This window comes from Hakea prostrata, chromosome 5 (assembly GCF_041222555.1).
Source record: "Hakea prostrata isolate BN-2017 chromosome 5, UWA_Hpros_2, whole genome shotgun sequence".
In the NCBI taxonomy this organism is placed as follows: Eukaryota; Viridiplantae; Streptophyta; class Magnoliopsida; order Proteales; family Proteaceae; genus Hakea; species Hakea prostrata.
Genome location: NC_142604.1, coordinates 3,952,146 through 3,979,474, shown reverse-complemented (window position 1 = coordinate 3,979,474; position 27,329 = coordinate 3,952,146). Strand labels below are relative to the sequence as shown.

Genomic DNA, 27,329 nt, shown 5'->3' with positions numbered 1-27,329 from the left:
CCACCTGACCAGGAGGTCGAGGTCGAACACCGGATTAGTCAGGACAAAGCCTTGGAAACCGGGGTTGGCAAACAAAAAAAAAACCCTCCTCCCAAAACAACCCTAAAAGAGAAAACCAGGTAACCAAATTGGCCTGACATAACATATTTTTGGGATTCGAACTTCTGACCTCGTATTACCAACAAAAAATTATTTGTTAAACCAACTACTTGGAATTAGTGTTGTTTGGTAATCTACAAAATAAAAAAATATCGTAGTTTTTACTTTGATAAACAAATAAAAATATGTCAAATTTATTTTGTATCAAGTGTTTTTTGAAACATATATTACAATTTATGAAAAATGGTGCTTTAAACAATGTTTAATGTATTGATATAGAATATCATATCGGTTAAGTGATTTCAAGAGACACATCATTTGTATTGAGTATTATATCGCTCTAGCTAATATATTTTAGTGTAATTCAATGGAGGAAGCATATCGAAATATATCATATTGGTTGGGTCATATATGGATACTTATTGATTGGGTCATATATGGATACGTATCGGCTAGTATCGTATGGTATCGTGGGATACTTTAAACCTTGGCTTTAAGAATAGTTATGACACATTTGTTGCTTTTATTTCTCAAAGCAAAAGTTATGCACAAATTAGGTTTAAGTTTCAATATTTCAAAGAGGGGGGTATTCATGGAATTTGACATTTTAAGAATAAAAACGTTTCCAAAACCCTAGTGAAAATCCTTTTTATGTTCATAAGCAATTTGTCAAACACTTAAAAAAACATTCCTAACAAATTTCCTGAATGAAACACTCATTAATAGCAACCTGCATATTCTTTTTCATTAACAGAACAACAACAAAAAATTTAGACTCTGGATCCTCTACCCACATAAAAAGGGGGAAAATCTAGTTCACATGTTGGTATGCCTAACACTTGTCATATTTTAACACAAAATCCTCATTTTTTAGAAAAAAAAATCCAAAAATATAAGAATTCGAATCTTCTCTATCTTTCCTATAGAAGAAGATTTTCTATTTAAATCAATAATGTCACGCATCCCCTGCGAATGAAATGAAAAATGTCAAGAGATCCTTGATTTTATCTAAAAAATATGAACCTCACACTATGGTTCTTCACGGCATCTTTAATGATAATAGATTGCGGTTCTCTAGTGAGCAAATCATTTTTTCACGGCTAGTGGTTTGGGCAGAATTTTATCATATTATTCAAGGTGCTCTCCATGGAACAGACCACTCAATGGTTGGATTGTTGTAAATTGTAATGGTTCCATTGGTGGCTATGGTATTCTTGCCAGTGACTCACTTGGTAATGTTGTCTTTGCGGATGCGGGTAGTTTTCGTTAGAAAAATATCCTTCGCATGGAATTAGTTGCTATCCACAAAGGGCTGGTGTTGGCTATTGAGCAAGCCATACCGCTGTTACAGATCTGATCCAACTCTTGGGAGGCTGATTTTAGACTAGGGCAAAGCTCCCTCATATGTCACAATGTTGACCAGAGATATCAAAGAGGTTGTAGCGTGTTTTTAACATTTTGTTTTTCATTATGCAGTGTGTAAACTTTAACAGGGGCTGATTTTTTGGCGGGGTTACACCCTTCTATACCTAAAATGTTATTTACTCCTGGACCATTACTTGAGGCACTCGATCATATTGCAAAGGACGACCCAATGAAATGACCTATTTCAAATTGTAATTTGTTTTTCTTGTTTACCTTAAAAAAAATAAAAATCCATGGAGTTGTATATATATAACGGGAAAACGACCAAACCGGTTCATATCCGGGTTTTACACGAACCGGATCAAAAGAGAACAAACTTTACGGAATGGAAAATATTTTTTTTCTCAGTGACGCGTTCAGAACAGGAGGCGTGCTCTCAGGAGCCAAATGATAGCAGAGTCATCCACACCTCCTGAAGTTCTCCGATATTTTTCCAAATTTGGTTTCCAATCTTATTAATCAGATCTTATACAGAGAGGATCAGTGGAAGAAGGAAAGACTCGGAAGTCAGAACATGGAATCTCTAGCTGCAGGTAATGGCGGAGAAGATTCGTCTCAGAGCTTAAATCCATCTTCTGCGATTTCGAGGTGGAGCTTCACCGTGTCTCGTCAATACCAGCATCTGCTAGACAAGTCGACCCCTCATGTCCTCCGGCGTTGGGTTGCATTCGCGTTCATCGTCGTCATCTACATCATCCGTGTGTTGTTTATCCAAGGATTCTATATCGTCTCCTATGGTCTTGGTATCTATATTCTTAATCTCCTTATCGCATTCCTCTCCCCTCAGGTTGATCCTGAGATTGAAGAACTCACCAGTGGTCCCGGACTTCCGACCAGAGGTTCTGATGAATTTCGCCCTTTTGTTCGCCGCCTTCCAGAGTTTAAATTCTGGTGCGATTTCACTCCTTTCTTTAAACTTTTCCCGTTTTATTACTTATTTATCAGATCTACTGAAGTTTTCTCTGTTATTTCTCATCCTATTCCTGAGTTTTCATCTATTAAAGTCTATCTTATATGGTAAAATTGCAGCATTATGAAGATCGGTTAGGTTATATGCGCATTTCTGCTCCTTATTTGTTCATGGACATTCTTACTTTTGATCGGTAGCTCTATCATAATGTATTCGTTATTTTTACTTTCTGGTGTTGGAAAAGTGGACGAGATATATGCTGTGACATTTTATTTATCTATCGTTGACCATTGCAATGAAAGCATGCTTTCTTGTTTTTTTTTTAATTGTCAAGACTATTTTGAATATGGCATATCAAAACATGATGAATATTTGAACGATTTGGGCGAGGATGCAGAAGATGATGCAATTAATATACCACTAGAAATTTCTACCATGAAAGGAAGGAGTTCTCTTCCTTTTATCCATTCGTTTTGTTGCGGAAGACTGCACTGGGGAACAATTTAAACTAAATGAAACTAAGCGTTTTACTTTACACATGAACCGCCGGTTAGGCGAACATTTAGGTGACAAAGCACTGAGGTGCATGGGCGTAGCTCTGGCTCAACTTGCTGCCATGAAAAATGGTAAGAGAATGAGTGTGTCAACTAGCTTTGAACCCTGCAAAGACTCTGGCATGCTTTGGCTTATGCAGTAGTAGATGAGGAGATGCAGGTGAGGGCTTAATGGTTTATATGTACAATTGCCCATCTGTGCACATTTCTTATGAGGATTCTTAAGTAGCTGGAGAATTATGGTTGCTAACAAAGCTTGGGTTTTTTGTATTTTTTTTGGGCTGGTGTTGAGAGGGAGGGAATCCATTGATATATCTAGTACAAAGAACCTGGAAGATGAATTTTGTGCAGCTTCCAGCCAGGTTGCTAGAGTTATCTTTCATAAACTATTTCAATTTTTAAGGAAGAAGGTTTGTTTGAATTTCAGTTTGGTTATTAATTTGAGTGATGTGTGTTTGGTCAGAGTAATTGTCCAAAGTAGAACCTTTTATGTTTTGAGTTACCCTTTCTCTGTCTTTTTTAACAAGAGAGCCACCGGTACCCGTCTCCAAATGAAAAGGTGATTCCATCTTCCTTGTAGGACGTATTTTGAGTTGAAGAAGGGACGAGTCTGATACGCTATTGGCTATAGGCAACCAAATTACATGCTTCTTCCTCCTCCAATATAGTGGAATGGTCAATTGTTTTATGAGATCAGAAAATGGTTCTTCTTAACATAATTTGATTGGTTTGCCAGATTCTCAAAGCTCCCTGCCTCCATTTTCTCTCATCCTCTATTTTAGTCAAGCATCCATCATTTCCAATTCCGCAATTACAATGTAATCCGATATTAATTCTAGTTTATCGGATGGATCTCACTTTTAACCAAGCTTTCAGTGGAAGATTTTACTGAAAATTCTTGAGCTGAAAACAAGTTTTTCTTTTTAATTAAAAAATAAATTGATCGAAAGATTAACTGCAGCAATGTATAGTACAACAACTACAAAAAGTGCAGCTGACCACCAAAACCAATAGAAAGGTGCATGATGGGATAATGCCCTAAATGCGAGTGGAGTCTAATCATCTCGGCCTTGGCTAGGTTGTCACGTATCAGGCAGGCCATGGAGAACTCATTCCCATTAAATAATCTTCTGTATATCCAGTGATAACCAACTACAAAATTCTTGATTCTGCTCTCATGCCTTTCTGTCTATCTGCTCATGCACTAATCGGCTGTGATATTTCTTTCTTTTCATTTATGACCCATAAATTATGTTACAGTGGGTACTTGGTTTCTCTAAAGTCAATCTCTGCAAACAACTACCAGCCGTTCCTACTCACACAGTCATGCCACATACAAAGTTCAAGTGAACTATATTTTTCATTTTCTGTTCTATTCACATTGTCCTCTCTCATTGTTTTAAATTCGATAAATGTTTTTCTTGTTTTGATCAATCTTCGTTAAATCTCTGTTTTATTTCATGTTACAGAACCTGAAATATGTTGCATCTTTTATTGTTATTTTCCTGGTTGAGCTGGGATTGGGAATCATCTAAGCACGGAGAATCTCTTTTCTTGCATCGATCATTATGGTTCTCAGCCTTGGTAATTTAACAGATCAAGATGAAGAATGTCTTGCTCGTTAGTGCTAATGGTACGTTTGAAGAAATCTGTTGGATATTATTCTCTAAATCAAGGAGAAGCTGTATTGATGTTCATCTGAATGTCTCTCTTTTATTTACCTTCATTTTAGGGGAGCGATTGAGAAGTGTTATGGCACTTGCTTTATGCCTTTCCCACTTATTGTGTGCATGGGTCAACTGGAACGCCACATTTTAGTTCGTAGACTGAATGAACAACCCGAAGGCTGCCTAACTTAAACATTTCCAGAGACTTTCAAGCTATAGTACCTTATTATACAGAGTTTCGTACTAAGTGAACCTACATGTAGTCTCTGGGGTCAATGGGCCACTCTTTTGGTTGAGTGAAGGCAATCAAATTGCAAGTTTTAGTTCTCTTGAAAGAGGCATTAGCTTTGAATTCTTTAGAAACTTTTAACATCAGCCCTGTTTTCCAACTTGTGTTGACCCTGTAAATCATCACAGTGAATTCTTGGCTTTATCTATTAAAAAAAATATAAATAAAAATAATAATTCTTGGCTTTAGTCCTGTCCCTTGTCTATGCCTGATCAAATGTTCTAAACTTTCTTCTCAAGACCTTCCTTTCTGTTAAGCATGTGCTTCTAAATATTATTGAATATCTGCCGTCGAGAATTGGCCATAAAGAGGTCTTCCTGTGGAGCAGCTGTCTTCATCAGTTCATTGTTATCAAAATTTGGCTAGTCAATCCAAAGGGATAATTGACTTGCATTTCCTCCTTAAATTACATTACTGACCGAATTATGCCTTACTCTTTGTTCAATGCTCTTGTTAATCAAGTCAATCATTTCTGAGAATGCATCACTCTTCATGGTTTTTGGTTCTCAAACTTATTATTCCCATTTTCTATTAAACTGCTTGTCCTGTTGATTCTTCATTCAATAGTCGTATTCGGTTCCAACACATGGACTTTTTGTCCTTAATTCCACATGAACCATTCTTTTGGGCGGGTTCCTTTTTCTAAAATATGCTTTTTGAATTTTTGAAGTTTGCAATTATGCCCCTTTTCAGTTTTAATACTAAGTGGCTAATGTTAGTACCCATTTTAATCTTGGTGAATTCATCTCAAGAAAGGTGGAACAAAGAAACTCTTTATTTTGGAAATTATCTCTGGAAACAAAGTGCACTTTTAGCACCTGGTTAACTGACTAGCTGGGGGATAAGACTGGAAGGTGAAAGTCAGTTCTCTTTTTCTTTTCTTTTTTTCCTTTCGAATTCTGTTTCCTTTTTTAAGTGTAGTGAACTTGGTTCAAGAGATCAAAGTTGGTCGCTGCTGGTTCCAATCTAAATTGCAAGATTTGGCCAAAAAACGCCTAGAAACCCCAACTGAGTCAACCAATTCAGTCAATCTGGTCCTGATTTTTCAAACCCTAATCACGGAGCACATGCACACATGAGCACTGACAACTACAATTTAAGAGAGGTCTTTGATATGCCACTAATCCAAGGTTAAGTGGAATCAGATGGTAAATCCAAGCATATGCCAAAAATTAGAAAAATTATTTAGTCTTTTTTCTCTGTCATGAAGATGGGACTTATTTTAAATATTCAATATACACTTTTTTCTGCTTAAACAAACTTTAAATTTGGTAGAGGACTTTTATCCCTATCTTCTGGCTAGAGGACTTTTATCCCTATCTTCTGGCTTTGACTACTTAAAATTTTGGACTCAAAATGTCAAAGGTTTCAGATGGTGTTCTATTGTTCAATTTGTTGCGCGTACAGCTGTCTGGAAATTTAAATTTCCTTTTGGTGTCTTTTTGTAGATTTCATTGAAGTTGCACAAGTTAGTGCCTGGAAGGAATGCGAGTTTAGATTTCATATGAATATTTTAAGGGTTTTTATTTTTTCGGGTGTCTCTTACACTTGTAGATCAGTTGGCTTGCTTCCCATTAAATCCTCTGCTTCTCTTTTATTTGATATCTCTGAAATTTCTCCTTGCGCCAGAAGCTCATCCCATCAGTTAACTCGTTTTATTACTTGAAAATCACCATTCATGATACCTTCAGGTCAGTTTCATGTATACCCTTAACTGGTTGATGGACTCTTAAAATTTGATCTCGGAGCCCTTTTTTACTCCATTTGATTTTGTATGAGCTCCATTGTCCTACATCACAATGAATACATCAGTGTGACAAAGATGGATGAATGGCAATAGGAATGACTGAAATAGAAACACACATTTAAGGTAGCTTAAGAGCTGTAACCATTGGGCAATAAGATGAGGGAAAGTTAGGAGATATTGACATCTGATTAAGACTAGGAGGGGCACCAATGAAGAATGATATGTGGCAAATTGAGGATATTAAATGTATAGTCATCAAGTCAAGGTGTCCAGGGCCAAAACCCCAGGGTGAGAAATAGGGAAAGGGAAGAGGAAGAACAGGAGGAGAGAAAATTTTGGGTGAGTTGCTGCTGCAAACAAGGATTTCACAGTAGCTGCAGTCACTGTTGAAGAAGCAGGAGGAAGGTCTTACCTGTTGTCTACTCCTTTGATCGACCTTTCACAATTTAGGGAAGCCATCACCATGCTTCCATCGGGAGGAGAGAGGTTTTAGTTTTCAAGGTTTGTTAAAGGGAATATGGGGTTATGTGCCATTCAACCATGGATGCTCCAGCATCAGTTTTGTGTTTTGGTAGGTTTGCAGCATCAGCTGGTGACTCTACTTTTGGTGTCCTACCTAAATATTGGCTATTGTTCTGAGATCCTGGATTCAATCCCACCTTTATATGTCCTCTTTTTATTTTTTGTTTATAATGCCACACAGTAGCACAACCCCACCTCCACCGAGGTGTGGATATTAAGATGACACCTGTATCTCAAGAGGCTAAAATTATGTAATGTTGAGGGAACTTTGATCCTGCTTTCCCTGTTTCCCAAACATTGCTCCATCCATCGTCTCTGACCAGAAAAGTTTCCCAGAGGAAGTGGACTGTCAGAATAGAGAACCTCATCATTTCCTAACTTTACTGTGTCCTTCTGTCTCCGAAATCTGACCAAACACATTACACCTTTCACTTGGAATATGTAGTCTAACTACTTTCCACTAGTCACAACCTTCTGTGGCCGATCAAATAACGTCGGCTAGGTGATGTTCCAGGGTTACTGCACTTAGTTATCCCTGCTTTTAATCTCTCTACTTCTGCGGCTCAAATGTTGCATTACTTCCTGCATTTGGCTGAACAACCAAACATAGACATGATGGTTTCTTCTGGTTGTCTCAGCTTTTGGGGTGAACTTCAATTTTGTTACTTTTTTCTTTATTGGCGCCGTACATTTTTTTTTTTGGGATCAATAAAATAATCATTAACCAAAACCTCAGATCGGGAAAAGAGAATGTACAAGAGAGGGAGAGACGAGAGGGAAGGGGGAGGGGTTGGGAAGAGCTATCATAATCTACTGCTTGACAAAGGGAGAAACTAAACCTCAGGAGACAACAATAGTCCTGTTCCATGAAGTATCCACACCTGTGGGATGGGGAAGAGACTGGAGTCTAGAAGATACACCAAAACAGATCGCTCTCCATTCAATATTTTCATACTGTCTATTGGTTTTGTAAAGAAAGAAGTTAATTGATGTAGTCTGTTTATTCTCTGTCACATTCTACCATGTACCATGTCTACGTGTTAAGAACAAGCTGTTTAGTTTTTTGGCCTGGTTTGATGGGTTGGATGTCTTTCTGTGTTGCAGGTATTCCATAACAAAAGCCTTCTGTATTGCTTTCATGATGACATTTTTCAGTGTGTTTGATGTTCCTGTGTTCTGGCCAATACTACTTTTCTACTGGGTTATGCTGTTCACCCTCACAATGAAGAGACAGATACTGCACATGATCAAATATAAATATCTTCCCTTCACGTCTGGCAAGCAGGTATGCTCAGGCGCTTAACAGTCATTGATTCATGTGTTCTTTTTTTTTGGTTTCCAGCATCTTTCATGGTTCCATTTTGTTGCATGATGCTTGTTCATCTCTTGCAGCGCTACACTGGAAGGAGATCTGTTTCAACCGAAGATGCGAGCCTTCCTAAGGACTGATACTTCTGGGGTGTTGAACCATTGGATGTGGATAATTTACCTATGCAAAGTTGACCACTTTGTTAATTATGGATTTCTTAAAAGCTGAAACTCTACGGAGTCATAGGGAGCAACAGCTGCCTGGAAATCTTTCTTTTTTCTGCATCTGAATTTTTTGCAATTATCATCAGGTAAGCACTGAAAGCCTGAAGTAGCCAAAGATGCAGGTTATGGAGGACAAAGATATATATGTTCTTTTATTGTTTGCCGCAAGAGATGTTGGAATGTTATATACCTTAGGATCATCAACAACAAAGAATGCTATCCCAATGGTACTTTGCACTAACAGATCATGTTTATAGATGGATATGTCAAACAAGCTTCATTTCTCCTCTAAGAATACATAAACTGTGGAAATTTAGGGTATTGGCTATCTTAACTGTTAGTCTTCGATGAGACTCTGTTGTTGAATTTCCATTAGTTTTCTGCTCTTGCTTTTGTTATTTTAGGTGTCAGCTGTACTACTCCCAATGCGTTATTTGCAGTTTGTTTTCGATGGAATTCCACAGAAACAAAGGGAATTGCATTTTGAATTGGTTTTGGATGGTGTAATGTGTCACTCTTCCATTATATCTTGCACAAAGGTTTGGTTGGTTGGGAAATTCTGATTAGGCCAATGATCCTATTCCAGTCTTGAAAACTAAAATTTGTGGATTCAAGAGATTAGTATTGATGTCTCTCCCTTGTTCTATTCGGTATGTGGAGGAGGAATATTGTATTATGGGAACAAATTTTGTTGGATTTCCTTGGAACATGGAGGGGAATTGTCAAAGATATGTGTGATGGGCCTACATGGGACCCAACCCTCTCCTCTTTTCTGGTTAGCCTTGGTTCGATAGAGCATTATTCTAATTTTCTTTAGGGTATGCAATTGCATTCTCACCCTGATCTTGTTCTAGCAATTTTTTTTTTGTCTAGTCTTCTATAGCGATTATGAATGGGAAATGATGGGATTGCTCTAAATAGTTTTTTCTGTTCTTTCCTACTTCTGTTGTATTCGTAAAGTAACGTGGTAGTGTTTTCTTTGTTAAGAGAAGAACGGTAGGTGTTGTCAATGCAGGGTTGGTAGAGTGGTAAGATCTATGTTTTTCGAAAGTAGATAATCAAAAGTGGTTAGCAGTGGTTAATCATAGAGGTTTGGATTCATATCTGCCCAGAGTGAAGTTTCCATGCAGTTGCTGGTGGTTTACATGGATTAGTTATCCTTGTAGTGTCTATAAAAATCCCCTCTCATCGACTTGGAAGGTTACCAATTCAACACTTTGGCTAGACTGGATTTGTAGCTGTTTCTATTACTTATATCAATAAAATTAGGAGATGGATTCAATCTGCCATTAAAAGGCTCTTCAAGTTTCTTTCGTCTTTCTCAAAAAGGCTTAGTTATGGCGTGACGATGCAACCAAAAGGCTTAGTTATGGCGTGACGATGCAACCAAAGTAATAGATGTATCTTATGTGTGAGGAGAAGAATTTGGGATTGGATCTTCCTTGGAAAAATTTACCAATGATTGTCCAATGAATTATATACAATTCAATCATATGGAATATTTTAATTCAAGGGTCAGGATAAATTCAATGAGCATCTTTGGATAAGAATATTTATATGTGTCAATGGTGGGTTAGTAAAGCGGTTGAAAGTCCAACTTCCGACGGGGAGTTCCTGGGTTTGCACCCATTTGGCAGCACTAATATTTGCGTTCTCATCCCTATATATAGAAAACTCCAATTCCAAAAAAACTTGAATACAAATAGAAAGACTGAAGGTGTAAACCACGTGTAAAACTATGGATACATAAGGTAATTTCTTTGCAAAACTAAGGACGCACGAGGCAATTCCATGAATGATATGAAGTTCGAAGTAGCCGTAGCCAACGGTCTCACAAGCTACAACTTGTAAGTAGGGAGAGGTCTTGCTTGGGTGCTGCGTAATTAACACATAATGTAATACAACATAAGATTGAGATTGAAACTAGAATTGAGATTTTGACCTCAATTATTTGTTTTGCCCAAATATAGAAAATAACTTTTTAAGAAATGTGTGGTCCAAATGAAAATTTAGACCATTTTTTCTATCCCAACCATAGTGTGCAGTACTACTGCACATAGTACTCACATTTAATGAGCAACACCAAAACAATTTCCAGAAGAGAGAGTTCTCACAGTGAGGGTTCTAACTTCTAAGTCTTCTGACTTTCCTTACAAATGGTTTAGAATTACAGTGTACGGACTTGAATAATGTGTTCTGTCCTTCCATGGTGATCGGAACAATAATAAGGATCTGTTTCTTCCAAAAAAAGACAAGACCTTCACTACCATAACACCCAGCAAGGGCAATAAGATAACCACTGCTCTTCTTCCTCTCTTTTCCAACAATGGAAGGTGGACTTCCCATGCTTAACTGTCTCTTACAGCACACCCTGAGAAGTTTGTGTTCACATTCTGAGTCTTCTTCTTCTTCTTCCAAGTGGGTTTACGCAGTCTTCTGGAGAATCCTTCCTCGGAATTACCCACCACCCAAGTAAGAACCCAAATAAGTTGACATGAGAAACCCAGAAAAGTTCTCCGCTTTAACCACATTGTTTTGTTTGCAGATGGGATTATGGAGGAGGTGTTTTTGACCGCTCTAAAGGAAATAGGAGGAACTGGTACGAACCCAACACTGAAAGTGAGGGATTACGGAAAAATCTGTCCTTTTTACTTTGCGCTTTTTAGTTGGTGTGTTCTGCACTTTTTTTCTGCCTCAGGATTCTTGTATGGGAAGATGGGTTCTGCGATTTCTACGAATGCGAGCGAGCAAGAGATGGTTGCAGTAAAGGGAGGTTTGGAGCTGAAGTCTTCTTTAAGATGTCACATGAGGTTTACAACTATGGAGAAGGGTTGGTGACGATCCTCAATTGTCATTTCATTCTCACAGTTTCTTCTTCATTTATTTTTTCTCATGAAAATGGTAAAAACAAGCACAAAAACTGATTTTGAGAAATAAGTTGTGTTTTTCTTTCTTAGATTGGTGGGGAAAGTTGCAGCAGACAACAGTCACAAATGGGTGTTTAAGGAAACCCCAAATGGGAACAACTCCAACTTCATTACTTCTTGGAGTGGATCAATGGAACCTGTAAGAACCACAAAAAGTATTCTTTCTTTTTAGCTCAACATAAATACATTAGGGATTGAAGAAATGTCTTTTTAACCTTTTTACTGAGAATCCTGCTTCCTTTCCCAATCAAACAGCAACCTAAACAATGGGATGCTCAGTTCAATTCAGGCATTCAGGTAGGTTGACTTATAAAAAGATTTTATTTCTTTATTTATTTATTTGAACTTCTAATTCTTGCTGAGCCATTGAAGAGCTTGTTTCTTTTTTCTTCCCAGACTATAGCAATCATTTCTGTTAGAGAAGGCATTGTGCAACTGGGTTCACTAGATAAGGTGCTCCCTCTCTCTCTCGCTCTCTTTCTCTCTCTCTCTCTCTCTCTTGATGGATGGTCTGTTTATTCAGATCCTGGAAGATCTCAACCTGGTGATAAGCACACAGAGGAAGTTCAGTTATCTCCAGAGCATACCTGGAGTCTTAGGAATGCAGAGACCTTATCTACCCATCCAAAAATATCCAGATAGCTCAAAACAGAACGCCCAGATGATGGAGAACAAGGAAACTTCTTTGTTGGTTGAAGACAAACATCTGGGTATCAGTGGTAAGAGATGCTATGGTGAAAGGCTGGAAGAATTTCCGATCAAATCCATCAATTTGGGCTGGAATAGCCCTCAAACAAGCATTGGAGGACCATTTTATTCAAATTCACCACTCTTACCCTTCATGTCCAGAAGTCTAGGAGTTCTGTTATCTAAACTGCCCTCCGTGATTCCCCAGCAGAATGCCATTACTGTTCCTGATAGAACTTTAAATAGCAGTACAACAATTCAGAGTTCAGTGATTAATGAAGCTGGGTTGGGAGAAATTTCCGAGACTAAGGTTGAAGCTGGCCTGATGGATCTCTCTGAAGAAGCCAAACCCAGAACCCAAAACTAGAAATCAAGCCGGAAAGATCAAGAGGAGAAGTGCATCTTTGATACTTAGCAAGAAGATGGTTTAAGCTCAGTTAATTAGTCATGTAGAATATCAGATAAAACAGTTGAATCAATGTATTATTCCCCCTTTTGAAATTTATGTTTGCTTTCTCCGTAATTCTCCGTGTTTGCAGAACAGAGATATTTAGATCAAGTAGAAGAATATAGTACGGTCAAACATTTTCTCTATTTCATTTTGGTTAGTTACAGAAGCCAGCAATTGATTGAGACCAGCTCCACACGAAAAATGGTCCCTTCCGGATCCATTATTGATGCTTGTTTGTGTCTCTTATTGCCTCTTATCAATCAAAGTAGGTTTCTCTGCCTCTTCCAACAGTTTTTTCTGTCCTTCCAACAATTTAAGACATCAAACACCACCGAAATAATCAAAATGTCCATAAAAATGGAATCTTACTTGGATTTTGAAAAAGATCTCTTTAGCAATTCTCGTCTCTCTTCCTCAATTTAATCTTGCCTCTCTGTCGGGTGAATGATAGGGACCATTCAATCCCAACCCAGCTATGCCATGTGATGTATTCATTACATTATTTGTGATTTCCTTTGTCTGGGAGGAACTTGAGTAGGAATCTGGGTCTCCTCAATCTCTTCCAAACCCTCTTTAATGTTCTGTTTTTTAAGAACCGTAGCTAAAGATGAAAAGAGTCCCATTTCAATCCTTTTCTTTCTAAGCCAATGCGACAACCAAATAGACACAATTCAGTAATACACCTGAACATTGTATACTTAATGTTCTAGACATATGAAAACAATCATGGATAATTAGCCCAAAATCTCCTAACATACATATTTAGCTTCCTTCAGTGTTATAGTTTCATGGATGCTTGGGCTATTTGTACTAATTGATAACTTCCTCTGGCCAAGGGTCTCTTACTTATCTACTTTGTCTGTGATTCATATCTAATAGCCATCCCTTTGCTCTCCTTGTGTGTTTCTACTGTAGTGTTTTGCAGATTCATGCTTTAATGGAGGTGGTCTGCAACTTGCAAACTGAAGAAGATAATGACAGACATCATTGAACTAAAAGGATGAGTTCACTCTTGTGGGCACAGTAGGAAATTAGGAATCTTGTTTTAGTGAAAGACAAAAGTCTTCAAAACGGCACTGCACAATCTTGTGAGATACAATGGGGTAGGAAACTTTGCCATTTTCATTCATTTCTGGCCTGAAATGATAGATAATGCTACAATTCCCATACTCATCTTAGGGAAGTTTGGGTTCTCACCAATGATTCTTAAGAGGTCAACATTGGATCCTTTACTCGTCAGGGTTGAGGTTTGTATTCCCTCATTCTTTTCCACCGGGGTGAAGCCCACGTGAGCCACATCTTTAATTAGTTCTGTCAGCATTTAGAGATTGGTCCTAAGCTTATGTGGTAGAAAAGTGTAAGGGGCATATACCTTTAAGTATGCGTAACTTTCCCATATGTGGAAGTTTCAATGCCATTCATTGTTCCTTGATGCTTAAGCCAAAAAAAAAATGGTGAATTTTTACTCAAATCAAGATCGAGGAAAGGAAGTCTTCAAATCACTTATTCAAATCCATTGTCGAGTTCTACTCAGCAGAATATAGAGGTATTTACGGCAAAATGGGCTGGCCTAGTCTTTCACAATAAAGCGATTGGCCACACCGGGGGATCTCACTAATTGGAAGGAAAAGGAGGGCTTCAATCCCTTGTGTTACGGTTCCTTGGTGTGAAAAATGAAGTACAACCATATATATTAGGTTGCCATTACTTCCCAAACCACAATATCCCTTGCTGGGGGGAAAAATAAATGAAAAATTACATTATTGGCTATTTTTAGGTTCCCCCCTTCACAAAAGTAGTCACCCAATGTTTCACTTAACTTAACAAAACTAGTTAAAACTGAGTTTGTGTTTATAAAAAAAAATAGTGATTTTTTTTTTTGTCTATTTGGACATTTTGACCCTTAAAATTGACCATACTAACATTGGAATAAAAATGTCCAAATGTATGAAAAAATAGTGATTTTTTTTCCTTTTGGACAAAATAATGATTTCCCCTTTTTGTGTGGTTAGTTTTAGGTTAAAAAATGTCAAAGGAGATGCCAAAATCACTGTTTTGGTTAGTTTTGTATAGTGAAAGTCAATTTTAGTTAATTTTGTTAATTAAAATGTTGAGTGGTTATTTTGTGAGGAAAAACTTATAAATAGCTAATCATGTAATTTTTTTTCAAAACTGAAAGACGAAATTTACAGTTTTCACACTAATTGCAAGGGTTTATATATATAGTCCACAGGGAACAAAGGTGCTGTGGAATTTGAAGTTTCCTACCTTATTTTTGACCCACAAAACTGCTTTTAAGCAACAGACAAGACCTTTTGTTTGGTTGGTTGGTTACTTTTTCCCCTAAAACAAACAGCAGAGGTGAGAGGTGGGATCAAAGCCACTGGAATAGTGGAATGGCATGGCATGCCATATGGGGTATAGGCCCCCCTCTATCACATTCATGGACCATTGGAATGAGACTTCACAACTTTATATTCCCACCCACCTGCACAATACCATTATGGTCCGTCTCTCCTACTTAAGTGATAAGCTGGAGAAGCCTTCGTGTCCATGTACTCATGGAGTTCTTGTATCATAGCAGGAGAAACAACAAAAAAAAAAAAAAAAAAAAATATATAATTTATCAGTTTTTGGGTAGGGTAACTTATTGGTATAGAGTTAAACTCTTTTTTGTACGTTGGTTTGTAATTCTTCGATTTCTCGCCGTCTATCCTCTATTAACAACTTTAGAAATTTCAGCTGGGCCTGAACAAACCCTGTTTAGGGGTGCCCAACGTTCTAAAGGGGGAAAGTAAAGATAAAATGTCGAAATGGAATGGGTTTATATTCAAAGCCCATTGGACATTGAAATTCAAATTATATGCCTATGAAGAGTACATGTATCAAGAACATGTAAGTAGGGGTGTAAAGGGATCAGATAGTGATAATAGCATATCTACATCCTATTATATTCGAACGGATTCGGATAATATCCTATTGGTTTTCAAGCAGATTCAAACTGATTCAGATAATATCCTAAATGGGCATGAATACAAGTTTTCAACTATTTGTTGGCGTCTTTACCGTTTTATTTGTGAGGTTAGGTTCGAAATTTAAGAATATAGGAACTTTGGTAGTTATTTTAGTAAGAAATCTAGAAATATAGTCACATATCTCAAGTAAAAAATTATAAAAGGAAAAAAAAATTCAAATTAGTAACTTAATCGGTTGTAAAGGGGTATACCATATTCACATCCTACTAGTAATAAGACGGATTCGGATACTGCTAAATGAATGTGAATGCGAATGCGAATGCAAATTTTGGTTATCCATTTAGACCTCTACATGTAAGGTGGCTTCTGATGCAACTTTTACATCCTAAGTTTCAAGGACTTGGCATGTAATAGCCACAGAGATAGAGACTATGAGACTAAAAGGTCTGAGCCAAAGTATGGAGCAACAACACAACATCAAGTAGAGTTAAGATTCAAAGTTCAAACTGGGCCGCCATGCATTTCAAGATGCTCTTCAGTCCCTGAACCTATTCAAATGCATCAGTAAGGAATTCTTGAATTCCTCTTCCATGGTTTAGATGAAATTTCCTCTGTTAACATCAAGATTTTCAGTTTCTCCCAGGAGCAAACGAGTTTATAGCTCTAAAAGGCTCTCCACTATTCCTTACTTCGCTGTGGGTTAAGGAAAACTCGATCCTGGGTTTACCAGGAAGTGTCAGTTTCTTACAGGAGAAACTATCCAACTGCAGCAACAGGCGAACAACGGCTATGGCAGAATCTATATGGACTGGAACAGCGGCTTGAATTCCTCCGTGTTTAAGTTTTGCGTTGGAGGAAAAATTGGGACAGTTATTTAACCCAAAGAGGAGAGCATGGCAACAATAGGCAGAGAGAAGCAGAAGAGGCGAATGGCAGAAGTCACCTGAGGTAGGAAAGGTTTTACCAGAGAGATTTTATAAATAAACAAGAATAACATCAACAAACTAAAGTGCTTCGACTCACAGAGAACTTAACTCTGCAACCATAATGCATCAGTTCTTTCAAGTTTCAACAGACTAAGATCCTTTGACCCAATTATTCTCTTCAGAAACTGTTCTTCAAAGCCCACAACCTTTCAAACACAAAGCTCACTTTCAAGTATATTTAGATTATGACTAGTATGATCATGTGCAATAAGACTGACACGGTTAAATAAAGAACTAGTAAAGATAAAGAGATGAAACTGAATTATGAGCATAACTATGGCAGGGGACAAATGATTCACCATGACCATGGGGAATGAAAGTTTTGATTTACAGAGAACATAAAGCGGTAAAATAATAATGCGTCCCGATAAATAAGTTATGTACAATGATAAAAGGTGAATCGACAGACTGGTATCTATCTGCAATTGTAGATCAAGAAGTTGTTGGTATACTAGCAAGTATCTAGGTGAACTTATCCCACCTACAGTTACCAAGAACAGCAATCCTTCGCACAGCACCATTAATTAAACCTGTCTAGCCCATAACACCCCTACGGCATCCTGACTCTCAAGCACTGCTGCTCTTCCTGTGGCCAGCAGTCCCGAAATTCCTAACAGGCTTGGCAAGGGTGCGCTTCAATGCCTTGATTCCAAGTGGGTTGTTCTTGCTCTGTTTCAATAAGAAAGACTGTAAGCAAGCAATTTATTTAAGAGATAAAAATCAATAGCTGAGCCATGAAAAATAATAAAAAGTGCAATAATACCGTCAGGCAAGTCCCTTGATCAATGTTGCAGACGGGGTATTCGTGTGGGCAGCAGCTGTAATGGTCATCACAGCAAGTGGCAGACTCAAGAGGGCAGCATCCCCATGCAAAGCAATAGCTTCCATATTGGTACATACAGCAACAGGTGTTGCTCTCGGGACAGGTATAGTAACTATCACAGACAGTGGGTGGCTTGATTGGAGAGGGTGGAGAAGGGCCAGGGTTGGGCGGGTTCTGGCCCTTCTTGATGGGGTAAGAGGGTTCGATACTAATTCCACACTTGCCAGTAAGGGCAGATTCCAAATTACGCTCCATCCTGATGTATCCAGCCTCACCCCAACTGGAACCCCATGAGTTCTTTACAATCCAGTAATCGACGCCATTTTCCGTGCCATAACCGACCAGCAGTCACACCATGATCAAGCTCCGTCCCACAAACCCCAGTGAAAACACCCTGTAAATAATAGAAAGGAAGATTTGAGTTCCAGGATATATGCTTGTAAATGGTCCCATCCAGATTGTACTCTTGAACTGCAAAAAGCTTCTGTCATGCGCATAAAATTTTATGCGCAGATCCTCTTCTGAAGACATCTTTCTATACAAAGACGAACTACTTGTTTTGTCTTCAGAAGCCCAAAGAAAAAAGAGAGTTACTTTAGTCAGCTCAAGCGATTGATTCTTTTCCTCTTGAGATATTCAAGGGATATTAAATGTTTTAACATCTCTGATACGAGTATATCCTGCCAATTAACCCTAAGAACAGTCTATCCTTGGTTATTTACAAACACAAAATTCAGGAAACTCAGAAACACACGATTTGCAAGAAAACTAAAATAAACAGTAAGTCATAGTCAGTGATCCATTTGGATTTTGGTCTGAAGATCTCTCCAAATACACATAGATTGATAAGTCTAAGCAAAAATAGCTAACTGAGTTCCCTAGTTGAAAATAAGAGATCGATTAGGTCATCAAACACTTGAATTAGCTCAAAGTTTCAACCTGAGACCAGCAGAAAACCTTTCAAAAAGAGAGCGAGAGAGAATTGCAGCAAGCATGACTCGAGTATAAATATAATCCAACCCATAGGGAACATCTTGTGTCATTGCCCTCTTTTTCCGTTGCTATACCATAAATATGAAACAGAATGAATTAAAAACGCCCACAACCACTTGGTCAGAAAATTTAATATTTTTGCTCGTACCAATTAAACGCCCACTTAAAAAAATTCAAATTCCAACAACGAATGCAAGAAAGATGGGTATATACCGAGTCGTAGAGTTGGAATGCCCGGCCACCAGCTTCAATAGCAACACTAATGGGTTGATTGGCCACTGCCTTCTGCAATGACTTCTCGTCATTCACTGGAACATCTTCGTAGCTGTCAATGGTAACAACCTTGGCATTTTTCTGTAAAAGGAAGTCAAAGAATTAAGAAGGAGCAAATAAAATTTACAAACATACAAGGCCGTGAAATTTTTCAAATAAAATACTGACCCTATATGTATCACATTGGCCATTGGCAGCTTTGTATGGGTAATCTTCTTCGGTGTCGATACCACCATTGTTGATGATGAATTGAAAAGCGTAGTCCATTAGACCTCCATTGCATCCCTCGTTGTATGTGGTGTCACAGTCAACCAACTCTTGCTCCGACAAAGATATCAGATCATTGGTTACGATCTGGTTTATCCCTTCCACAGCAGCAATCGTCGAGAATGCCCAGCAACTCCCTGTCAATGAACACATTTAGTAACGAGGAGCAGGAAACAAGACCAAATTCAGGGCTATTTTTGATTCTGCGCTGGGCTGAAACAGAACCTGCCTTTACATCGACAGTGGTGGGAAAATAGTGGGCCCCACCACCATACCAATCATTAAAGGCAACGAATCTGAACATGAGAAACGGCTCCACTCCTATTTCAACGGAATCCAAAGATTCCGACGAGGAATCCGTGACCAGATAATCTTTCACATGATTCCAACTGGAATACAGGAGTGAGAAACCGTAATTCCAATTAAACTGCAAAATTTAACCCTAAATAGGTAATTGACTATCATGAAAAGCTATGGTCGCAATCTTCTTCTCGGCAATGAAAGGACGAAAATTCCTACTCAAAAAGAAAAAGAAAGGAAGAGAATAAAAGGGAAATAGACATCAGAGAGATTTTCACTTAAATTTCAAGATATTTGATTTCAAAAGTTAATTTTTATTCCAAAAAAAAATCATTTCATATTGTTTCGAGGTAGTTGCAGGCTTGCAGCATCAAAATCGTAGTTTTTCTCATAATTATATAAGAATAATAAACAAAAATTTACTCACCGCATTGGCCTTGGTCTTTGACCGAAACGACGGCACCTTTAGACCTCCAATCGACAGAATCCGGCAAGCTATCGCCGACTCTGAAAGCGTAGCGATCGCTCTTAGGTCTCCCTAACCGACGTTTCGCATCGATCTTGGTTCCCAAATACATGGTACGGTACTCTTCGTTGGTGAGATCGGCGAACCTGTTCAGACCTAACTTGTAGGTACGATTCTCGGCGTTGTGCTCATCGATGAACTTGAGATTGTCTCTGAAGATTTCGAACCGCTTCTCCTTCTCACCTAAAGCGTTGTAATTCTTGCCGTGTTTCACTAGCCACGATTCGTACAGAGCCATCACCTCGTCCTGACTCCTCGAGCTTGACTCGTGTTTCTCATCGTAGCTGATGATCGACATATCCAGAGCTGAACTAAAAGCGAAAGACGCAAACAATAACACAGCCACCATGGTAGCCATCTTTGACGAAGAAGAAGAATAAGCCATTTTTCTTCCGGAGAGAAGAGGGGAAAGTGAACTACTGTAATTCCAAAAGCGAAAGAGGAAGACCTATTTAAATAGCGGAGTGAGGGTGGCAAAAGCGTGAAAAAGATGAAAATGGAGGTCTTTATTAGGAGGGTTTGTCCAATGAGAGATGGATTAGGATTTGGGTGGAAACGATGAAAGCCAACCAAACACTACCTACGTAGAGAAATCGAGAACGGTAGAGATTCCGCCGCTTACTATCATACGCACATGGCCCACCATCTGTGGTGGGTCCCATAATTACAAACTATCATGATTGGTGCAAGTTCCAACTCCACATTTAACTATGGTTAACTTTTTCTCTTAAACTCAGGTTATGTTGAGTGGGTAACGGTATCTGTTTGCATGAATGAATTGTATTTTTCCACGTCACGAGCCTTTTCTCCATGGATTTGGTAGTTGACTATTAAGCAAGCTGCACAAGTTAGTTTGCTTTCACTCTATCAAGACGGTTAATCAAGGTTTAAAGTATCCGTATTGAATATCGTATCGATCAGGTGATTTTAAGAGATGTATCGTCCCGTATCAAGTAGTATATCGCTCTAGCTAATGTATTTTAGTATAGTTCAATAGAAAGACGTATCCGAAATGTATCGTATCATATGGGTCAAATATGGATACGTATCAGCTAGTATCGTATGGTATCGTGGAATACTTTAAACTTTACTTTTAATACTATCCCATGAGTTATAAGGTTCAAATTAGATAGGATACTCTAAATTCAAGGGCTCAAAATTAATAAATGTCCTTAGATTAGAATAGTGATTATAATTGAGTCCTATAACAATTTATCAACTAGAAACACTCTTCTCACATACGATAATAGCTCAAATGAATTCTACCTTGACTGAAGCTCTTTAGTTCAAAATAATTTGAATTCAAATGTTTCTAAACCTTATCAAAGACCTTGTAAGTGAGTAATGCAAGTCTCCATAAATTCTAAAACACATAAGATCCTTCTATAAGAAAGGGGTGCAAATTATTTCAAAATATAGTAGAAACCCTAAACTACAGCATACATAGGTTGATTACAACGAAACCACTCTAAAATCTCTCTCAAGCTCTCCTCATGTATGGTAACTGCTCAAGATGAATTTTACTTGGACTTAAACTCTTGTACAGTTCAAAATAATTTGATTTCAAATGTTTCTAAACCTTATTAGAGACCTGGTAAGTCAATAACTCAAGTTTCCACAAATTCTAAAGCACATAGGATTGTTCTATAAGAAAATGGTGCAAAACATTAGTTCAAAATATTGGGAAAAGCCTAAAGTGTAGTGTATGTAGGTTGAGTACAACCGAACCACTGTAAAATCGCTCTCTCTCTCTTGAGCAAAATACTCCAAGAACTATGAATTCGTGGGTGGTTAATAGTTTTTTTTTTTATATGAGGTTCATCTGGGCCAACTTACGTGCACCACGATTACATGGGCAGCATTATATTAGAATAAAACTTATTGTTGTATTTGATCATGGGCAGCATTATATTATAAATTTTTTTCCTCTAATAATCCTCTTTCCATATGTGAAATATATGTACTTGAGCCCTGGAGAAAATTTTTAACGACAAAAACAACGAGGTATAAAATTTATTTTGTTCTATGTGAATATCGATACTTAATTGGTCCCTCCTGATGTTAAATCCTACATCTACCCCTATATTTGTTATGTATTTAGTATATTTTCTCTTCAATCTATTGGATCCAATATCAAAATACAATATTTCTACATTTAAAGCATATCATAAGCTTATCTTATTCATCAATTTAGTATCAATCACAAACGATTTGTGTCAACAATAAAATGCCTCCAATTAGTATAATCTCCCTTTTTGTACGCAATGTTCTTTATTTAAAAAAAAAAAAAAAAATCTCATTCCATACAATAAAATTCAAATATACATAGCTTAATTTTTTTTTACATGAAATGATCTCATTGTCCTCTTAGGTATAATGTCAATTTCCAATATCTCATTGACGAGTTCTTCTATTCTAGTTGTTCAAATGTTTACTTAAAGGAATTTTTCTTTTTCTTCTTTTGTTTACTTAAATAATAATTAATTTGCCATTAGTGTGTAAAATTTAAATTGTGCATAGACTTTTAATATGTGCCAATAAAAATGCTTAAATAGTTCATGCAGTAGCAGTAGTCAATAGAAATTTTAAAATATTTGAAAAATAACATAAGATATCTCAATTTCTCAATAGTCCAAGGACCATGACAGAGTTCTAATTCCACAATGGGTGAAGAGATTCTGAGAAATTGTGTCCGTGTACTCATGGTGTTGCGTGTTTGGGTAATCACCAAACAGTCCCATAACTACCATTTTCATGAGTCACCATCCCTTTTTTCTAGCTTTAGAAATTAATCACATATGGTTTTGTCGGTTGTTCTTGATGAGAAAAATATCTGGTTCAATCCAATTCTAATGGATGAAAGCCAAACAGGTCTCATGTTTCATTTCTTTATCACCTTTACTTTAATTAAACGTGATGATGACATAAGGGTTTGAATTTCATAATAATGGAGATGAAATGAAAGGAGAATCGTATTAGACACTATTACTTGTAACACCAAAACAAAATCTAAGAAACAAGAAACCAAACCAGTTTATGAGTCATGCAAGTTGGGGGACCCACACACCGATTGATTAATTGGAATCTCCAACCTAACAAAAGTCATTGACAGCTAAAGATGAGGACAGCTGGATTGGGATCAATCGATATGGAATCTATTTAGAATCTCTTATTTATTATTATTGTTATTAATGGATGAAAAAACAAGATCCAGATCCAAATCAATCACCACGAAGGGTAATTATGTAAATTCAGTATAAATAAGATATTTTATTTTAAGGGCATTAGCAAAGGATGATAATCTAAGTTGGGTTAACGAGATATTTGATTTACGTTATGTAAGGACCTGTTTGGTTACATGAATCCAGAGATTTCAAATCTCCGAATTCATGAATCTGACAATTATGCTTGTTTGGTTGTAAAAATCTCTAGATTTATGAAATCTAGAGATTCACCTTTTTACACTAAAAACGTAAATCTGTAGATTTATAGGTAAAGGGTGAAATCCAGAAATTTCAAAAAAGCTATACATTTGCACATTCACAAAAATCACGTTAATAAAATAGTTTTTTAGGATGAATCCACAGATTTCATTCCACAACCAAACATTTAATTTTATAAATTATGACTCCATATATTTGAAATCTCTAGATATTTGAAATCTCCAAACTCATGTAATCAAACAGGCCCTAAATGATAAGTCTCCGAACTTCTAATTCAAATTCAAATTTTGAACTCTCATTTTCCAGTTGAAATTAATATTTTAAAATTTTGAAAACTCTATTTCAATCTCTCACTTTACCCGAAACCCTAGTCTATAACCCACCTGAAAATGTAATCCGAAACCCACTCAAAACCCTAGCCCATAACCCACCTGCAATATCTCAACCAACTCAACCTCAACCTTACTATGTGCAAATCTGATCCAAAACGGGTTATCCCAAACCCATCTTTAAACTGAACCTCCTAATAACCTCTTTTGTTGATAATCCTGAAATAGAACCCACCTTATATACCATTGCCAATAAAGACTTCAAATGGAGGTTTGTAAATGATAAGTCTTTGATCATGATAGAGACTGATTGTCTCTCGGTGGTGAGGTTACTCATACAGCCAACTTGCCCTGTTCCATTTCAGCTTTAAAATGTGATAGCTGATATTAGATATCTGGCTATGGCCCCACTTTCTTGTGTCTTTTATTTTACTCCAAGAGAAGCCAACTCTGTGGCTCATTCCTTGGCCCAGGAAGCCCTAGTGCTTGAGACTGCACTGGTTTGGCAAAATTCCACTGTCTGGCTGAAGGAGCCTGTTCCTCAGCCAGAGCCTATGTCTCCTTCAATATAGTCTTGTTTTCTACAAAAAAAAAATGATAAGTCTTTGAATTCAAATTCAAAATTTTAAAATCATCAATCAGTTAACCAATGGGGTTGGTCCAAGTGGTAAGCAGTTTGGTTCCTTAAGCAAGGTTCCGGTATCGAAACCTTGTGGATGCAAAAAATCCCCGCTAGGAGACTCACCCACTACAGCCAGGTGTGGAAACCCGGGTCGAACACCGGATTAGTCAGGGCAAAGCCTTGGAAATTGGGGTTGGCAAACAAAAAAAAAAAATAAAATCATCAATAAGTTATAAAGCACTCTAAAGTTTTTTGTAAAACATCTTCAAAAATTTGAAATTTCTTTAGAGCCTATTTGGTTACTTGAGTCTGGAGATTTCAAATCTATGGAGTCATGGTTCATAAAATTAACTATTTGGTTAACCTGAATTTGGAGATTTCAAATTTATAGTCATAGTTCATAAAATTAACTGTTTGGCTAACCTGAATCGGTCAAACCAGGTGCTTTTGTGAATGCACAAATACTTAGCATTTCTATAGTAGAGGTAAAATCTCGGGATTTCACATCATACCGTTATCTACATATTCAAAAAGGTGAAGCTCTAAATTTCATTAATATAAGGATTCACACAACCAAATGAGTATAAATTTTCCATTTATGAATTAATGTAACCAAATAGACCCTTATATTATTAAAGACATGAATCTTTCAATAAATAAAAAATATATATTTTGTATCTCATTTTCATCTTTTCTGTTTTTTTTGGTCGCCATCCAATGTTATGGGAAAAGTATGGACCATTATTTAGAAAGTGGTCCATTCCGGGTATATGTGTTCTTTTTGAGATCATAAGAATCCAAGAGATTTTTTTTTTGGGTAAAAATAGCTAAGAGATGATAATGGATATCTTTCAACTTCCAATCTCCATATATATTTAGTTGTTCAACAAGTGAGACAAAAACAAGAAGTGACATTAATTGGAACCTACAATGGTTAATTCTAAACAATAATGAACACATGGTTTAATTATATTTTAAATGACTAAACCTTTTAATTGAGTTGAGATTACTATTTAAATTTCATTTATTGGGGGCATCTGTAGCAGCATATCCACTTGAATAAGACTTATCTATATACAAAAATAAGAAAAATTATCATTTTATTATATGGTTGGATACAATTCGAAATGTTTATATCAGAGACCTTGCTTTTCACGACACTAATATATAAATAAAAAGAAAATAAATAAATAACTGAAATTATTTATTAAATTTTTTATGTCATATTCTTTATTATATGCAAGATCATGCCACCACTACCATGACGTTCCAAAATTTGGGTATTATTATGATCTAAAGAGAATTCATGGGCCGTACCACTACCATGATGTATCATATAAAAAAAAAAAAAACCAAAAACATAGTTAATCATGTTTTGCCAAATAATAACATATTTAAAAAAATATTATTTTAATAATCCTAACTCTAATAGTCTAGCCATATGTTCAATGTTTTACAAAGAAAAGAAAAATATGCATTTTCTTTTCATATAATAAGGAACAAATTTTACATGAACAATAATGGTGGCTGCAACACTCACCGCATGATAGATTCCTAGTGACCTGGCTTACTGTTGCAACGTCGATGCTTATTGTAAAAGTTTAGATGTGCAAGTGGGGGGCGTGGTGCATGGTATATGTGGTGAGTTTATTGCGGGATTTGCTAGGAGAATCCGGGCCAACTTAGTCATTCCTACTAAGCTCAAAGCTACATTTGAAGGAGTTAAAATGGTGATGGAGCTTGGAACTTGGCTAATCTAGGTTGCGTCCGCTTTGTCCAAAGCGGTGGTGATGCTAAAGCTTGGTGCTAGGGTTCAAGGGCTGGTTGTGAACCTTGTTAAGGAGATCAATGGGGGCTTAACGATCATAAGGTTTTTTGTCATGCAAATAGGAAAGACAATAAAGCTATTAATTGGATGTCAAAGGTGATTGTTGTAATGTGCACAGGGGTATTTTAGTCTTTCTAGAGGTTTTGGGATTGACTATGTCTTATTGATTTGTTTAAGGAGCATGATAGTCTTTTCACTATCTCTATTTGTATACATCAATTGGGGGTTAGGGATTTACATCTTATTCAATCAAAACATCTTTCTCTCCTCTGTTTCTCTGGTTTCAGTTTTCTAGTTTCTTGAGAAGCCGAAGGGTTGTTGTGCTTGAAGTTGTTGGTACAAGAGCAACGAAGAGTGATTGTTGAATCTTGCTTGCTTCAGAAGGCTTGAGAGAATCCCTGGTATATGGTGTATTCGGTTGCCTTGAAGAAAGGATTGGAACGCTGGTTGTAAACAGTGCTTTCGTTCTTGTTTAGTTAATCCTTTTATTGTCTCATGCTTGGGCTCTTGTTGGGTAAATATCATAGTGCTGTAACCACCTTCTCTTGATTATTTGAAGATTGTATGAGTATGAGCTTGGTGAGTGCTCAACTCATCCTTGAACATAGGTCTCTGACCGAACTAAGTAAAACTGTGGTGTATTGTCTCTGATTTCATACTTCTCTTTCTTTATTGGTGATAATCCGCTGCGCATATCATAGTTTTCTTAACAGTGATGATTCTATCTCATTCTCCCTCGGTGTTATTTACAACTCTCCCTCTTGAGCTAAAGAGATCCTAGGGGTAGAAATGGAGCTATTTTGAAGCTGGTTTTTTAGTTATTTATTTTGTGTCACTGCCAAATGTAAAAATAAAAATAAAAAATAAAATAAAATTTTATTAGTTGTCTCTCAAGCTTTAAAATGACAAAAATATTCTAAAGAACAATTTTATTATTTTATGGAAGCTGAGGTTCATCTAGGTTAGCTTGCGCGCACCTTGATCACATCGGGGGGAGACAGTGTCTGCAAAAATTGAACCTATGACCTCTTCACTGATAAGTATTGATCTCTACCATTCTACTAATCCTACATTGGCTTTTTATTGCTAAAGAACAATTTTAATATAAAGCATTGGTCTTTTGTCATTTAAGCACTCCTTGGATTTTTATTTA

At 37.0% G+C, this 27,329-nt stretch overlaps 3 protein-coding genes across 3 annotated transcripts; 2 read left to right on the top strand and 1 right to left on the bottom strand.

The window, feature by feature from the left end:
• Nucleotides 1-1,859: 1,859 nt before the first annotated feature.
• LOC149014480 (protein RER1A-like) lies at nucleotides 1,860-9,789 on the top strand. Its single transcript, XM_089155777.1, has 3 exons — nucleotides 1,860-2,415; nucleotides 8,318-8,498; nucleotides 8,606-9,789. The coding sequence occupies exons 1-3, from the start codon at nucleotides 2,039-2,041 to the stop codon at nucleotides 8,660-8,662; spliced, it is 615 nt and encodes a 204-aa protein (XP_089011903.1). The 5' UTR covers nucleotides 1,860-2,038; the 3' UTR covers nucleotides 8,663-9,789.
• Nucleotides 9,790-10,804: 1,015 nt separating this feature from the next.
• On the top strand, nucleotides 10,805-14,390 carry LOC149014479 (uncharacterized). The gene is made up of 7 exons (XM_089157114.1): nucleotides 10,805-11,218; nucleotides 11,292-11,345; nucleotides 11,445-11,576; nucleotides 11,704-11,812; nucleotides 11,929-11,970; nucleotides 12,070-12,126; nucleotides 12,197-14,390. The coding sequence occupies exons 1-7, from the start codon at nucleotides 11,073-11,075 to the stop codon at nucleotides 12,725-12,727; spliced, it is 1,071 nt and encodes a 356-aa protein (XP_089013240.1). The 5' UTR covers nucleotides 10,805-11,072; the 3' UTR covers nucleotides 12,728-14,390.
• Nucleotides 14,391-16,999: 2,609 nt separating this feature from the next.
• On the bottom strand, nucleotides 17,000-20,371 carry LOC149014478 (cysteine proteinase mucunain-like). The gene is given in 6 exon segments (XM_089155602.1): nucleotides 17,000-17,441; nucleotides 17,536-17,937; nucleotides 17,939-17,989; nucleotides 18,802-18,942; nucleotides 19,030-19,265; nucleotides 19,856-20,371. Coding segments are annotated over 6 exon segments (1,416 nt in total). The 5' UTR covers nucleotides 20,340-20,371; the 3' UTR covers nucleotides 17,000-17,339.
• Nucleotides 20,372-27,329: the final 6,958 nt, after the last annotated feature.